The sequence below is a fragment of the Falco rusticolus genome, chromosome 1 (genome assembly GCF_015220075.1).
Source record: "Falco rusticolus isolate bFalRus1 chromosome 1, bFalRus1.pri, whole genome shotgun sequence".
Classification (NCBI taxonomy): Eukaryota; Metazoa; Chordata; class Aves; order Falconiformes; family Falconidae; genus Falco; species Falco rusticolus.
Genome location: NC_051187.1, coordinates 73,544,436 through 73,561,720, shown reverse-complemented (window position 1 = coordinate 73,561,720; position 17,285 = coordinate 73,544,436). Strand labels below are relative to the sequence as shown.

The 17,285-nt window shown below is 35.6% G+C and overlaps 1 protein-coding gene across 2 annotated transcripts in view; it reads right to left on the bottom strand.

Annotated features, from left to right (window-relative positions):
- The window catches only part of RAB28 (RAB28, member RAS oncogene family), a 66,092-nt gene that overhangs the window by 41,929 nt on the left and 6,878 nt on the right, over positions 1–17,285 (bottom strand). For both annotated transcript variants that reach the window (XM_037384674.1, XM_037384682.1), the window contains exons 2-4: positions 16,317–16,413; positions 11,053–11,141; positions 2,255–2,384 (exon numbers count right to left, since the gene is read on the bottom strand). In XM_037384674.1, the coding sequence (XP_037240571.1) occupies positions 2,255–2,384; positions 11,053–11,141; positions 16,317–16,413 (316 nt within the window). The remainder of the gene's footprint in view (positions 1–2,254; positions 2,385–11,052; positions 11,142–16,316; positions 16,414–17,285) is intronic.

Sequence of the window (17,285 nt, the reverse complement as noted above, 5' to 3'; positions counted from 1 at the left end):
AATACTGGTCCAATGCTTCCCAGTTGCTATGAATGAAAATAACTGCATTCCTGGCAATTTTTTATCAGAAAAAGTGTTAGAATAACTTGCCATGATATAGATGTTTCTAGTCTTTAATAGAGCACACTCAGGTATTTTCCTAAAAGACATGTATAGCTCAAAAGCCAAGTACAATCCTGAGACAGAAACTACTGACTGTAGTATTTCTCCTGTACGATGCATGAGGTCAAGTAAGTTCATCAAATGGCTTTTCTTGGCTTTAAACCTATTATTGCTCTTGCGTTGCATACAAGTGTCTTGTCACTTACTGAGCAAAGAAGTTGAGCTATTCTGAACACAGTGATTCCAGCTGAAGAACTTGCTATTACTGGTAGCTTTATCCTTTCATAATATGCAAGAGTCAACACCATGCTTCTATATGAATACTTACCTTGTTTTCTATTTATGTAACAATAGAAGCCTGACTACAGTTACCTCTCGCAGGCCATTAAGGTATTGGGGTAGAAGCCCTCCTAGATATTCTTCTCCTATTATAGAATTCAGAAAAGCAATACACTTCTAAAGGCTCAATTTTTATCATGCTGAAATAAAAATAAAGTGAAAAAAGACCTCTGGAAACAGCAACCCCTGCATGCTCAACATGTGCAACAATAACAACAAACATCCTTAGGATCACATGAAAGCAACAGTTTGTAATTTTTCTTTACATGCAGCTTCTGAAGGAAAACAAGCTAGCAAACACACTGTTCCTTCAACTGCTATTTTCATAAAATTAAAGCCCTTTGTCAGTCTTTAATTGAAAACTCACCTACAAAACTAGAATCTGTTTGCAGATGCTCCCAAGAAAATACTTGATATTAAAGAACTGCAGGTATGTATATGAGAAAAAGATATATATTTAAGGTATATAACAGAAATAAAACTCTTTCAAATGGAAACTAGTGTCTGATTTTCTACTTCTATGGTGTCATTCCAGCAAAAGAATGTTATTTATTCCTATGTTAAAGTGCATCTTACCATAAATACTACCTAAGATTTGCAGAATTTCAGCTAGGAAGTCCAATTTTGGGGCAAAATATAAATCAGTGAAAAATATTTCTCATTTTAATTTCAACAGAATCCGTACTATTAACTCTGGTCTGCTAGAGTACAACACTGTTTAAGTTATACTTTCAGAAGTGCTATTTTACTCCAAGAGCTTCTCTGCTTTCTTCCCAGAAAATAAGTAATCTTTCATAATTAATATCATAAAATTCTGCAGCATCACAGTAGCAACATTACAGTTAATGGTTCTGAATCAAAGTGATGTCTCTACATTGTTTTCAAATGCTTTTAAACAACACTAACTGGCTGAATGAGGTCTTTTTTTCAGGTTTCTTCATGATTCAGACATTGTGATACAAACACAAATTACTTGGAAAGTCAAAAAAAATATTTGTTTTTTGTTGTTCAAGTAAATATATATACATTTTTAAAAGATTCTGTATCTGTTTCCACCACTTTCTGAAATGGCTTTATGTTGCTTTTATCATCTTCAATAGAAAAAGGGTAAAAGAGCTAGGATCAAGACCTCAGGTATACTAATAAAGATGTTTCTATAAGATTTCTTAGCTGGAAATGAGGGAAATTGGAAACCATCTAATTAGGAAACTAACTAGGTGATGGTTACTTAAAGTGGCATATTCTGGTGGCCGGAAGAAAACAGTTATATGATACTTACATGATCAAAAAGAGGACAGGTTAAAAAAAAAAATCCCAAAACAACAGGAATTAAGTAACCTCACATGCAGAACTACAGATAACAGGCAAAAAAAGCCTAATAAGCAACTCATAAGTACTATGCATAGTGCGTAGTTTAGTTAAATAATATATACCAGCAGTGAATTTAGCAGTGTCTGGACATACAGAACCATGAAATATACCTGTCATTAGATCCAGGAATGTTTCCTAGTTCTGTGTTCTAGATGCATGCTATGGCTATATCCTGAGGCCCTATCAAATTCAAACACGGGTGAGAGAAATCTCTTCAAGAAAAGAAAACAGGGAGGCAGGCTAGGCAAAGCATGATGCAGCAAGCCCCTCAACCTAACCACCCACAACAAGAATCCCAAGGTACACCCAAATATCATCTGTACACAACAACACACAAGACAATATTCAGTTTCATTTTACTAAAGGTATATGACCTGTGCCATTTCTTCAATAGAGCAACATTCAGAGTATTTCAATTAATTTTTAAATATGAATAACTTACTTTTATTTCCAACCAAGGCCACAAGTGGCTGTGTTTCTGATTCTTCATTCACTTTTTTTACCACATTATACCAGTCTTCTAAATTGTCAAAACTCTGGCCATTGGTAATATCATAAACCAAGAGAATACCCTAAATAAAAAGATATATTTAAAGTGTAACAGACTGTAAAAACATATTAACATGGTAAAATTTGTTTCAGTCTAAATCATTATCATCATAAAATATAGCACTGAGAAATAATGGCATTGTATCTTTTCGGGAAATATTAAAGGAATTATAAGTTTCTGTAATAAACAGATATTATTACAGTATTTCTCCTGCATTCCATATGTTCCAAATTCAGATACTAATTGAACTACAAGGGCAGAAAGAAATAGCAATTTAGTAAAGAGCACAGTTAGTTATATTAGAAATAATCCAAACTGCATATACTTTATGAAAAACCCAAAAAGCACTTCACATTAATAGTAAGATAAAAATCACACTAGAGAAGGACTTTTATTTTAGCCAATATTACTTGTACTTTCACTATTCCCTTTTTGAAAAAATAAAAATAAAAGCAGTTAAATCATACATTTCTGCACACTGCCCAGCTGTCATGTCTCTGCTCTCCTTGAGGGAGAAAGGCCAGATCCCTTCCTTCACTGTTGCAGAAGACAAGCAAGAAGTGCTGGCAAGCTTTACATTTTCAAAGGATAAACTAAAGATATGGTCAGAAGTCAAAAAGAAGGTAGTATTTCATAGGTTTTGGGGCCAGGGTATGAGTAACAAATACTCAAAACAGGCTTTACTGGGGATTCCTCAAAGCTAACATCCATTACTATAAAGCACAGCCCAAATATCCACCTTCTCCCTCCATAATTCTAAGATCAGCAATCACAAATCACTCTCCTCTCAATTATTGAGTCTTCTGCCCTGCCTTCCACTAGACTAAAGGCAGTATCTCGTAAATAAGGAATAATGTCAGAATTATCTTCCGTTGCACTTGTTCTCATGGAGTTCACATGGCGGGGAGGGGTGGAAATCCCTGCAGCTGCACTGCTCCTCACATGAAATTTTCACAAATATTCTAAAAAAACAATACAATGCATACAAAATCAGCTGGTTCAATGACCCACTGTGAAGAGAAAAGATTTTTCAAGTAAATTTTTTTTCAGGTATTTGTCTGGGCCCAGTTTTACTTGATAGTTTCATGTGGAGTGTCTTAGATCACAGAACATAGTGGAAGCTTATTAATTTCACAGATGACAACAAACTAGTAGAGACTGCAAGATTATTTGAGGAGAGTTTACATTATATGATGAGAAATAAAAATAATAGGATGCAATTCAATAAGTACCATGAAGTTCAAAGGAAGCAATAATCAACTGCACAATAGGAAACATCTGGCTTTGGAACAGGTTCCATATCATAGGATCAAGGAGTTAAAATAGATCACAGTTGAATATGTCAAGCTTATTTTGTAGCAAAAAGGAAAATTTCACACTGGCATGAAACATTCCAGGTGAAATAATGCATCCAGCTTTGGACACTGAAAGTCAAAAAAAGGGTAGACTAGAAGAGACCAGTAGTAACATCAGAGGTTTAGAAACCATGACTGACATCAGAAAATTGAAAAAAATGGACTGTTTCAACAAACACAAGACTGATAGCAGGCATGATGATGCTGTCAAAAGTTTCAGAAGAAGATAACAGAAATTTTCTTTTTAAATGCTCATATATAGTTTGCAGCTGACACTAAACTGGGAGAACCAGCCAACATGCATGAGGCTGCCATTCAGAGGTATGTACACATACTCAAGGAATGGGCAAACAGGAATCTTTCATCATTCAACAAGGACAAATGCAAAGCTCTGCAGCTTGGCAGGAATAAACAACACAGGCTGGGGAGCAACTGAAAATTACCTCAGGTCTTGGTAGAGAGCAAGCCAAATATGAGCTAGCAATGTTCCCTTGCAGCAAGGATAGACAACATGAGCCTGGGCTGTATTAGCAGAAGCACAGCCACTAGACCAAGGTATCTATTCCAGCACTTGTTAGAGCATATCCAAAGTAATACACCCAGCCTAGGCCCCTCAAGGCATCAGTAAAGTGGAGTAAGTTCGGCAGAAGGCCACCAAGATGAAGAGAGACTGAAGCACTTGTCCTGTGAGGAAAAGATGAGGATTCCTCAACCTGGAGATGAGATGGCCCTGGGAGGACCTAAAAGCAGCTTTCCCATACTCATGGGGAAGCTATGAAGAAGATGGAGCCAGGCTCTTCACAGTAGTGCATGGCAGGAGTATGAAACACAACAGACCTAAGTTGAAACTAGAGAAATTCAAACTAGATATAAAAGGAAAAGCTTCTTCACCATGAGGAGAATCATGCAGTGGAATAGGGACGCCAAAGACATTGCTTAGTCTCCATCCTTAACGCTTTACAGGAATGGACTGGATAAAGCCTTGAACAACCTAGTCTCACCTCATAGCTGACCCTACTTTGAGCACAAGGTTTCATTAGAGACCTCCTAAGATCCCCTCCATCCTGAACCTCTCTTACTATTCTGTGTTCAATACAGCATGTAGCAATAGGTTTAACTTACAACAAGAAGATTATAGCAAGGGTACATACTAGGGGAAAAAAAAAAAAAAAAACACAAACACTTAGACAGTAAGAATCGCAAAGCTCTGATATACACCTTCAGGGACAGCAGAGTCACCAACATTGGAGGATTTCTGAAGGCTGATAAAAATGAAATAGATATTATACAGGTATAAGAGATCCTATTGAGATCCCTTCAAGTCCTACTTCCCCTTGACAGCAATAAAAATCTATCTCTTCTCCTTTGATGCCATCAACTCCTTGGCAAAATTAGTTTTTCTTCCTTATATTTATATGGCTGCTATTAATTTCTGAGGAACAGCTTTCACCAGTTCCTTCAAGAAAATTAAGAATTATGACACCTATCTTTTCTCTTGCTATCTTTCCTCCTTCACTTTACTAATCAAATCTAGTATTAAACATACACTTCACTCTTCCAACTGTTGCAAGATACTAAGGAATAAATTGTACATCTCAGTTAACTTCTCCTACCTATTTTCCTAACTACCCAAATGCCTGTGCATGTATATATTTGCCTTTCATAATATAAGCCTTGCTCTAGGCAGAACATACTGATGTTATTGAATGCTCAGTGGAAAAGATGAAACTCAAACTGAGGGACAGGTATTGTAAAGGTTAAAAAAACCCAAACAAATGTTAGGCTGAAAGCTGTAAACGAAAAAGTGCATGGCATGCTGCTTTCACCAGTAGTCAAGTTCTCTTACCAACTTGCAGAAAAGCAAAGCAGACTATCTAAACCATCTTCAGCACTGAAGGGTTTAATCAGCATTAAATGTAAGATAAAGTTAACAAAAGCTGAGCATTTAATGTTGGCCAACTCTATCTGTAACTAATTCTTCATCAAAATGCTACTCTGCTACACGTCCTGTAGCCAACTGCAGCCTACCTGCACCTTTGGAAGAAAAAAAGAGAGGGCATTTACAGTGGATTTATCATGAAAGAAATCACCGAACAAAGTTCACAACTAAAGCTTCACCTAACTTCCTTCTGGTCCCCCCACTTCTCCATGATCTAAAATACTGCCTCTAAAGCATATTCTTTCCTTAACCATCTTGGTTTTGAATCTTACTAATATTTGTTATACTTAAGAAACACAGACAGCAGGTATGACATCTTAGAGATGTGGGGAAAAAAAAAGGCAGCTTGGCATCCAGGTCATAAAGAATACTCCTTGCTTAGATTTTTGCCACAACAGCACTCTATAAGCAACTTAGTATGATACAGAAAATTAATGGATCCATAAGTAAAATTTATTTTACCTTTTTTTAACACAAATTCCATCATTGCTTTCACAAAAATACAACATATTTTTCACACTTACAGTATATGGAGTACAGAATGGGTAGAGGGGATTAAAGCTGTTGTTTCCCTATTATGTATGAGGAATTAAGACAGAAAATGAACACTGGCCTTTTTACACAAAAGTAGCACATTTCCCTGCCCTGAAAAAGGTTTGCAACACATGGCAGACAACATGCCAAGAACAGCACGTTAATTCTCTAGTCTCCAGCGACGTGGCAAATAGTCCCTGCTTACATAATTGCACTCCTCTAGTAAGAGGAGTTTTGCCTACATTAGTGTATATGCGAGTGCTTTTTGTTTTGGAATTATACAGCATTTTCAAAAATAGGTCACTGGAAACTGAGAATATTGCAGAAATTATTTGCTGGTCTCTGGAGAAGGTAGAGTCTGCAGTACTCTTTCTCTATTAACAAGCCAATTTATCAAGTAGCATATGCCACCTCTTAAGGATACTTTAAACTAGATATGCGGGTAGGGGCAGCAGTTACAGGTAAGAGATGGGACTTGTTCTGGAATATTTACCACACAAACAGCAGCAGCGCTACTATACAGCAGAACTGCTATTACAGAAGTGTTGCACCTAGGCAATATATTCACACTAGGCAATCAACATTTAACAGGTGTCAAGTTTATGTCAAGATTTGTCACAATAAAAGAAAGCTACAGAAACCATGTTTTCTTCTTCAGGCTTATCCTCAGTTGCCCTCATTCTATGACTGACTTTAGTATGAAGGAACTAGATTAACTTTCAAATTTTTATTAATATTCATTAAATATCAGACCAAAACTCTAAAATACATTTTCTAGTCACAAAATAGTCTATTTAGCAAAGAGTAACTTCATTACAATATCTTGCCCATCTGCAGAAATGCTATTTTTACAAGTGAAAACAGTTTACAGTCTACATATACTTAACCACTGTTGTCTTTGCTGATATTGAGGATATGGTCACGCAACTACACGCAATTGAGTTGCCATAATGGAATAAGCTACTGACTATCGGTTCAGCTGTGGTAACGGACTATGAAACTACTCTTAGCCTCTCTCAATTCTGAGATATCAGTTTTAATCAACACTGACAGAAAGCTGTTTATTAGCATTTTTTGTTTATAAAGATCAAAGAGCTCCTTTACCCCACAACTTGCAGAGTTGTTCTGACCCACCAGCGAAATTCAGCTACCAAGACGGGATGTGGCAACTACATTGTTCTGGATGAGCAACACCAGACAGAAAAAAACGGGGGGGGGGGGAGGCAGAAGAACAACTGCTTCAAGACAGCAAGTGAACTGCAATTTCTCCAACTGCAACCATGCAAGCAAATTAAGTAGGTTCTCATTCTCAAATCTAGCACTCTTATTTAAAACATGCCACAAGAAATCAGGGATCTCAGTCAAAAAATGGCACCTTAACAGTAACTTAAGCCAAAAGATCAACCCTACATAATTGATTCAGCTCCCATTCAAAAAGAAGGAAACCTCCAGTGCCAAGGTTTGCAGCAAAGTATAGATGGATGCTCCACTATTAGATCAAATTTCAGCAGAGATCAAGTGAACTGTAGACTGTAGATAACCCTTTCAGTTACTGTAGATTCTCAAAACTTCCATCTCTAGTTGATCATAGTATTTTATAAGTAGGTCTATCATACATTTGGATTTCTGAGTACAAAACCAAGAATTCAGCCACTTGTGATTTCTGAACCTTACAATGATCAACCAGATGAGTCTATACAAGACTATGGACATCAGCAGATACGGGATAAAAGCATGATGCATACTGTAGACATGCTACAAGTTATTCTACCCACGTACTTTAACTCTGAATGATTGAGATTTGGAAAATACATACAGATGAACACCATTTCTGCAACAGGTCCAAATCATCCACTCTATGTATGTACAGCTTATGTACTTTACAAACAAGATGTTTAAAATCCCAGTTGCACCACACATGCTGACCAAGTGCAACACACCATAGGTATGCATACTTCTTTTATAGCAACTTTCGCTACAGTTACTTTAGTATTTTAAAGGCTTTCTTGTACCGGAGAACCCAAAACTGAACACAGTGCTCCAAATATAGCCTCAAATATATCAGGCAGGATGATAATAATTTTATTTGATTTGCCTACTGCATTCTTACTAATGCAGCCCAGTATTCAGTTAGCTTTTACTGTTGCAGGGGTGCATTGCTGACTCATCAACTGTTGGGTGGTTTTTTTTCCAGTAGGACCTCTGCTTTCTTTTCTTCAAAGCCATTTCATAGAATGACTGAGGTTGGAAAGGACCTTTAGAGCTCATTTGGTCTAATGCCCCTGTTCAAGCAGTGTCACGTAAAGCCAGCTGCCCAGGACAATGTCCAGATGGCTTTTGAATATCTCTGAGGACAGAGGTTCTACAACCTCTCTGGGCCACTTATGCCAGTGCTTGGTAATGCTCACAGTGAAAAAGTGTTTCCTGATGTTCAGACAAAACCTCCTGTTGTATCAGTTTGTGCCCACTGCTTCTTGTCCTGTCACTGCGCATCACTGAAAAGAGATTGACTCCATCTTCTTTGCACCCTTCCCCAGATAAGCCTTCTCTTCTCCAGGTTGAGAATCCAGATTTCTCAGCCTTTCCTCATAGCAGAGATGTTCCAGTCCATTACTCAGCTTTATGGCCCTTCGCTGGACACTTGACAGTTGACTTCCAGCCTACACAAGGTTACTCTGTTCCAGGTACAGGGGACTTGGCATTTGTCTTCAGTGTACTTCACAAGTTTTCTGTTGGTCCACTCCTTCAGCTGGTCATAGTCTCTCTCAATAACAGTTCTACTCTTCAGCACAATGACCATTTCTCCCCAGTCTGGTGCCATTTGCAAACTTACAAATAATGTTTTGTTCCATTTTTCAAAGAATTAACAAAAAGACACAACTCCAGTACCAGCCCCTAAGGAATATAACTATAACCAGGCACCAATCAGACATTCAGCCATGGGCCATCTTTAAGTCCAGCTGTCCATTCAGGTTTTCAGTCACGTTAAGACCCACCCATTCAGTCTGTTATCTTTACATTTTCTCTGTAATAATACTGTGGAAGATAATGTCAAAGGCCTTGCTTTAGTCAAAGTAAATAACATCCACTGCTCTCCTCTCCACAGAGACAATCATCTGACAACAGAAGGCAATCAAGTTGGTTGGGCACAATTTACCCTTGCTAATTCCATGCTAGCTCTTCCCAATTACTTTCTTGCTGCTTTGCTGCCCATTCACAGGAATTTTTATACATACTTTAAAAAAAACTTTCTTCTAAAAAGCTACAGATGTTCAACATGAAATAAGCTCCTGCCTAGAAATAAACTGAAAGCAGTGCCTTTCTGAACTATTGATGCTGTTTCATGAATAGAGGAAAATGAAGATAGTTTTATGTGTCTTTAACAGGTGCTGTTAAAAAGCTAGCAGAAGAGTGTGTTACAAACCAGCTTTGATGGTAAGAAGCCTATTACAGACACTGGCAACACATGCCAACAATGGGAGACAGAATAGCCATTAGTTCATTAAAAAAAATTAGGGTTACAATGAGGGCTGGGGGAGGATTAAAGGAGAAGAGATTAGATGTAGGGGGTTTTCTTGATAATTCGTTTGGAATGATCAAAAAATCAAACTTTTGTAACTTTAAACTTGCTGATACCAACTTTTTCACTACTTTGGGGCATTGCTATTAACTTTTTGACCTGCTATTGCTGATAAGAAACTTCTAAGTTTATCACCAAATTCAATACAGAAAAAGTTAATAGCCTTTTATTTCTTTCATTGAGTTTACTTTGGGCATATGGCAACAATTTGTGATTAATCAAATTCCCTCTGTCACAGAAGCCACTTTCTCCTGTTGCTTGGTAGGTCTTTAACAGGACAGCACAACATTTTTTATTAAAAAATAAGAAAAGGCTATAAAACAGATGCAACAGCTAAAACATTCAGACGTATTTTGAAAGTGAAAAAATGTTAAATAGACAAGTTTGGGTTTATCCCTTTAACTAATAAATCCTAATCTCCTTAATTAGCCATTCCTGTGCTGTACTTACTAGTACAAAGTTTCTGTCCAACAAAAGTTTTAGGATTCCTCATTCCTATTGCTTGAAATATTGGGAGGAAAAAATAAGTGTGTTTGTTTTCTTTTCAGACAAATACAACAATACATAATAAAACATGTTATGGCTATTGTTCTTGTTACAAACTCCAAATTAAAGAACTGAGTACATTCTAGGATCACTCACGTTAAGAAATTTGGCATATAGTACATCCTCCTAAATCATATCATAACCCAAGATACTGTTATAATCTTTAGCTCTTACTTAATCCTTCACTTTAAGTTGCTTAGTTAGCCTCAAGATAAAATTAATTCTCATTGGTAGAAGTTCTGCAAAAATATTTAGCTACCTGGTTGCCTCCTTTTGTTTGCCCTCTTATAACCCCAGTTGCATGTATGAGTTTAACGGTGTAGGATTGCTCTTAATTTCCTCCTTCTACTTTTTCCCCCCAGGGGGCATCTGTTCTAAAGCAGCCACTCTATCTACCATGTGGATATCCAAATAGACTTTACTCTTTACTGTGAGTGCTTTTCTTAACTCAGGACACAAAGCACCGAAAACATACATATTTTCTTGAGAGTTACACAGATCTACAAATGCACTCTTGCATTGCTTTTTAAGTCAACTCTAAAAAACTAACCACACACCAAAATTAGACTTGCATGTGAATATAAATTACGTTTAGCCTAAGCAGAGATTCAACATTTTTGAGATTTAAAAAAAAAAAAAAAACAACCTGTAAGATACATATAATTTTAAGAAAAATGTTTCAGTGAATTTTATATAACTACTATAGATACAATTATTAGTAGCAGTTATACTGTACCTGAGCTCCATAAATATATTTATCCAGCATTTTGCCTCCTATCGTTTGTCCCCCTACATCCCACACTTGAAGAGTAACATTCAGATTTCCTGGGAAAAAGAAATGATACAGATATAGTGTAACCTGGAAAGTTTAGATCCTAATAAAATTAAAGATATATTATCACAGCAGGTAATACAGCTCTAGCTTATCAATAACAATAGCTTTTTACCAGTATTCAATAAATAGTAACTAAATTTCAACACAAAGATGAACGTATTATTTGGAAAAAAGTCACTTGTGTCCAGTTAAGTCATTAAGATGCAGTAAAACTATAGCTAGATATCAACATGCTGAATATTAAAAGAATTGGAATCATATAAAGTATAACATTCTGACCAGAAATTATATAAGATATTGCACCAGAGAAATATGTAAAACTTGGACAAAGCTCTATAGCACAGTACTTTAAATTGAAAGGCAACACAATAAATGTCAATTTGACCACATTATTTCATACCGTATCATACACACCCCTACAAATTTTCTTTACAAATCTCGAAGCAGAGAAAAACTTCACACTAATTGCATTTTGGTAGTGATGCTCTTAGTACTATAAAGAATTATATAGTTCACAGATTAAAAAATGGAAATACTGACACACATACAAGTTGAGATGCAAAGCATGATTACTTCCTCCAGGCACCACCCCAAAGCAGACAACTAAATTGGACACAATCTGCATAACTTCATCTTCAAAGAATCTACATCAAGAAAACATCTTCCTTTCTACTCTAAACAGTCAAGCTATGTTGAAACTGTTAACAGGTTTTAAAAAACAAAGTAACAAGAAATCAGTCTAAATACATACTCTGCCAGCTAACAACTCAAACTCACAGCCTAAACATACACACAACAAAGTTTGTCACCACATGCATACAAACATATTAATAGGATTTGGCTCATTTTGCATGGAGAGAACTGTTTTCAAAATTGTATGACTACCTGGAAGCACCAAACTCTAATACACTAAGGGCTGATGACGAATTTTCTAATCTACATACAACTCACATGACTTACATGTTAATAACAATTCTACGTACTCACAAATAATTATAACTGCCTGTTAATTTTATTCCTGGATTTAGGGAAAAAAATGCAACATATTCCATATCACAATATTTGAGTGAAAAAGAACACATTATTTTGAGTTGCTAAGAAAGATACACTCTTAATTCAACTATTTTATGTTATTAACAACCTTATTTTACAGAATGTGATCTATTCTGCCATCAATTTATAACTAACACACATTGGTTATGCAAGGAAGTGTGCTCTGTGGAAATATATCCCAGCACTAGGTGAATATAAACAGCAAGTTAGAACTATATAGCTGAATACACTACTTGTGATATTAAATATACCACATTATATTTTTATGATGAATCTTGCTTTAATCTAGTTAAAAGTGCAGATTTCCTAAACTGCTACTTTGGTCTCAAATATATAGAGATGAATGCAAGACAACCTATTCACAGTACCTTTAAGCTACACTGAGTTTTATCTGATACTTAAGATAAAGAATTTCTACATGGAGCTTAGTAGTTACATCATAAACACTCCAGTTTGATAAAGGCAACCTTTCATAGAATAAAAATCTTACTTGCTTTGACAGTGTATGTATTATATATTAATTACTTCTAAAGCTTAGCACATAAGTGACTGCAAATAATGCAGGAAAGCCTTCCATAAAGCATCTGGCATGGATAAACTGGTGAATCCGCAGTCTGAAATGACTATGCATCCTTAGTGGGTAAACAAACTAAACATGCACAAAAGCTCACTGTGCTGCAGTATTCTACCCTTAATTTGGTTGTATGTATTCTACTGGAAATTTATTATGTCATTCATGCCAGCTACTTGGAAAAAAAGCTTTATAAATATTCTCGCTTTATAAATACTATCACTTTCAAACTCAACAATTTTTAGATGCCTAATTTTGTGTTCAAATGGTTTAGGAAGTTTCTAACTTCCATCTGCTCTTAAGAGCAGCAATCATGCACAGCATACTGGGCTTAGTATCTGGATAACTCCATGAAATTATCTGAGAAACTTTCATGCAGGAAGTTAAATTAAATTGTGTAACAGTGACTGTTCAACTTAAAAATCTACCATTACGAATGATTTACTTCACTAACAACAGAAACAAGAAATTGGGAAAAAAGGGTTGCAATGTTCATTTAAGGTGACATGGTTGTTAATTAAGACTTCGCTAACTACTGAAATCCATGCTGATCCTCTCCAGTGCAAAATGTTTCATTTTTCCTTTTGTCCAGTTGGGTCCTGTAATATCTGCTTTGTGCTCAAATTGATTTTGGGAGAGAAAGAAGGATGTTAGGATTATTCTGACAGGAGGAAAAACTCTGGACAATTTCCCTAGCAAATATATAATTAACAACTGTGATATTACCACATAAAGTTTTCTGCAAAAAAATTGGAATCTATTTTTCCACAGTTTTAAGAGGAACACAGAAACTGGAGAATGACAACATAATAATAAGACAGTTCTTAGAAATAAGGTTAACATACACAATTCTGAAGAATGGCATAAAAATAATAAGTAATATATTGATAAGGAACAAGAAAACACTAGCGCTCTGTAGAATACTAGCACCTTCCTCTGTAGAAAATGCACACAAGTGTGAAGTTAAAATAACTGAGGCAACACAGTGGAAGTACCTAGACAGTTTCTAGTATGAACTGAAGCCACTGGGCTGACTCAGTAGTAATCTTGCAGAAGTATACTTGGTGCACTGGTTAACCTTACTTCAAGTGCTGCACAGTCAAGATGGAACTAAAAACACAAGTCTGCTCACTTTTTGCACTGACAAAAGAATTTTAACAGAAGAATCCCGTTTATTGAACTGAACGCACAGCCTTCCTAAAAGTATTCAACTGTGGCTCTTAAGAATCTCTATCAGCAGACCCTCTGACTAACAGATACACTATTTAAACAGTAAAATCTACACCGTGTTTGCATCCAGACTATACAAGATACTGCATCAACAAATATACTGAAACTGATTTGCATTTGAAAAACATATTTTGAACAAGCTGCATGAAGAGAATTTGTTAACAGTGGAACACTAAAAGTTACATTGTTCAAAATTAGTCAAAGGATTTATGATTTGTATTAAACCATATGGTATTACCATGTAAAATATTTACTTCACTGCAAAACTGCACCAGTTACTAAAACAACTGGAGAAAAACACTAGTATTATTTTTAAAAAGAAAAAAACCCAGAAAAAACAGTATTTTATTTTACAAGCTAAAATGCATTTCTAATGCAGCCTAATGTAAACTTCTGTACAATTTGAGAAATCAGTAATTTTAACTTCTGGAATCTTTGCTGATATTTAAAGAAGGAGAAAAAAATTGAACTACTGAACCATAGTTATTTGTCAGTTCCCCTACTAAAGAAAAGAAATTGAGACTTTTTTTTCCTACTGATACACACATAATTTCTGTGCAGCGGTATGAATTAACTTTTCAAGTAAACACAGCAGCTCTGCAAACCCAGAACTAATCAAGAAATTAGAAAAATCCGCTTCCCTAAGTAATGCTTCCCACTCCAGTATTTAGAAATTTTACTCCCTCCCTCTTCCTTCCCTCTCACTCCCCACCACCAGTTCAGCTTACCTATAAAACAGAGAAATCCATTTACCTAAACACATAGGCAAAAATATGATAGCCTACCAAAAATGCTTCTTCCTGAATATGAATATATTCCATGAAAGTTATTACTTTTTTAATGATAAATGAGGAAAATAGATGTGCAGACAGTGTTGCTGGTTTGGTGCTGTTTTCATCTACTTTCTGATTTTATTACAAAATAAACTAGAAAAAAAGTAAAACTTGAATGAATCAATAGTTGATATTTTTCCAAATTTTCTACACAACAAGGATATTTAGAATCCCAGTAATGTACTACTAGCTTCTGTATGCTTAACAGCTGGAAAAAAACTTGCAAAATACAAGTTCTCAGCATGCACACTGCATGATTTGTGTACACATTCCACTTGCAAGTACTGCTGCTAAGTATTATGTACACTGGTATTTTTAGAGGCATAACCAGGACAATAACAAATTTCTCTGTTGATTTTAAGGATAAATAAGCACTGAAATTTGGTACTTTATCACTCACCAGATACTAAAAAAGTACAGCAATGGCCAAACCAAAATAGTGAATGCAGGAATAGTCTGAAAATATTATTCTGTTTCACTTAAGAAAATATATAAACATAATCAAGAAATTATTGGCAATATAATTTTAACAAAATAAGTTTAAGAACTGTATATATTTTCTTAGAACTTCAGGTTATAGCTAAAATGTTTCATTTCTGGATTTGCTTCCCATTCCGCTCTCCGCAAGGAAAAAAAGACAGAATAACCCAATTTGCATCAACTTCATCAAATCTCACAACTTTTAATAATTACCTAAACTTTTTCTAACTTCTTCTCATTTGTGAAGCCAGAAGAAAATGCATTTAATGAAAAACTTTCATACTTAGAGCAGCCACAAATCAGTGAAAAGACTTATTTCAAACCCCCAATTGTTCAGAGACAAATTTCTACCAGCAACTATTCTGTTTTAATTATTTCTTTGCATTTTCCATGCAGTGTGCTACAACTGGCATCTAAATAGTTTCTTTGCCGTCGTGAAGTGAAACATCTTGAATGCTCAAACTGTATTTTTATGAGTGCCGAGGGACCCTAAATTTTAGTGGTCTATTAAATGCCAGCAATTTCATGCTGCCTTGCATAAAACAGCATTCACATATTAGAGCACTGCAATTCCATAGCTGCATTATGCTTCTCTCACACAACTCAAATATAAGTTGTATATTTCATTTAAAAATATATATATATGTTTCTTTCAAAACACATATACTTTTTCAATGAGTATTTTTAAAGTTCCAGTTCATTGTTGTATGTTACACTAGCCACATGGACAGCAAGTACACTCAAATAAAGCTAATAAAAATCATTAATATAGATAACATTCCTTTTATTTGAATCCAGTGTTCTACTTTAAGATCTATGTTGTAAATGCATAACCTTTTGTCACCTGGCAAGAACATACTAACAACTTTTTCTCTGAATAAGCTATTTTGCCATAAAAAGCACTGCACTAAGCTTATTTAGTACACGTTACTTTGAAGAATCTGTTTGTGCAAGTCTTACTCTGCCCAACCTTTCAGTGTTAGTTTTTATTCTCTTACCTGGCAATACTATCCTTTTCAAGAAGAAGTCCAGTCCTATGGTTTGTTTGTACTGTTTTCCAAACGTTTCTTGAGCAAAACGTGTAGCTAAGGACGTCTGAAACAGAACAATATCAAATTAAATTGTCATTTTAAACAGCAAAAATCTTGATGTCAAACCAGAAGCATGAAATACAGTCAAGCACTTTTTACATCAATGCATGGTAACAGCGTTCATGGATTTGGATTGACAAGCATTCCAGCCAGCTTCAACACAGTAAGAGGAGGTGGCAAAGGCTACTGATTTATGCACAAAGCAGCAAGGTGCATATTTTCTTTGTATTTCAAAGGTACTGTGACAGTCATATTACAAAATACTACACAAAACTGAATGAGGTATCATTAGTATGCTCAAACAGACACAAATCTAAAGTGACAGTATCCATACATGAAGAGCTTGTTATTTTTAAAAAACATTCATTTGCAAAAAGGCTCCTTCTCTGGTACAGAACACCTTGATCCCAGATGAACTTTCTGGGAGGGAACAGAGATCTGCATCATGCAGAGTCCCACAGGGGCTCCAAAGTATGTCAGAAATACATCAGAATTTCAGGATCACATGAAATCTAAGATATGAAAAGTACTTTCTTGGACACAGGAAAAACTAAATTCATGTTAAGAACACACATTTGCAGAATCATTCCTTTAAGGGGAACTTTGGAAACTTATTTCTTCAATTTATATTTGTGGATTTATGAAAGTAGAACAATACACTGTTGACATAACAATCAGCTTTTACTACATACTACTAAAAGGATACACAACTAACCTACACAATGTATTGGAGCAAGGCATTTAGTTCTTTCACCAGCAATTTAACTTCTCTAAGTAGGCGGGTAAAAAAAAGGAAAGAAAAAAAGGCGTCCCACAATCTAAAGTTTAAAGCCAAAAAAAAAAGGGATGGGGGGGGCAGGGAAGGGGGAAGAGAGG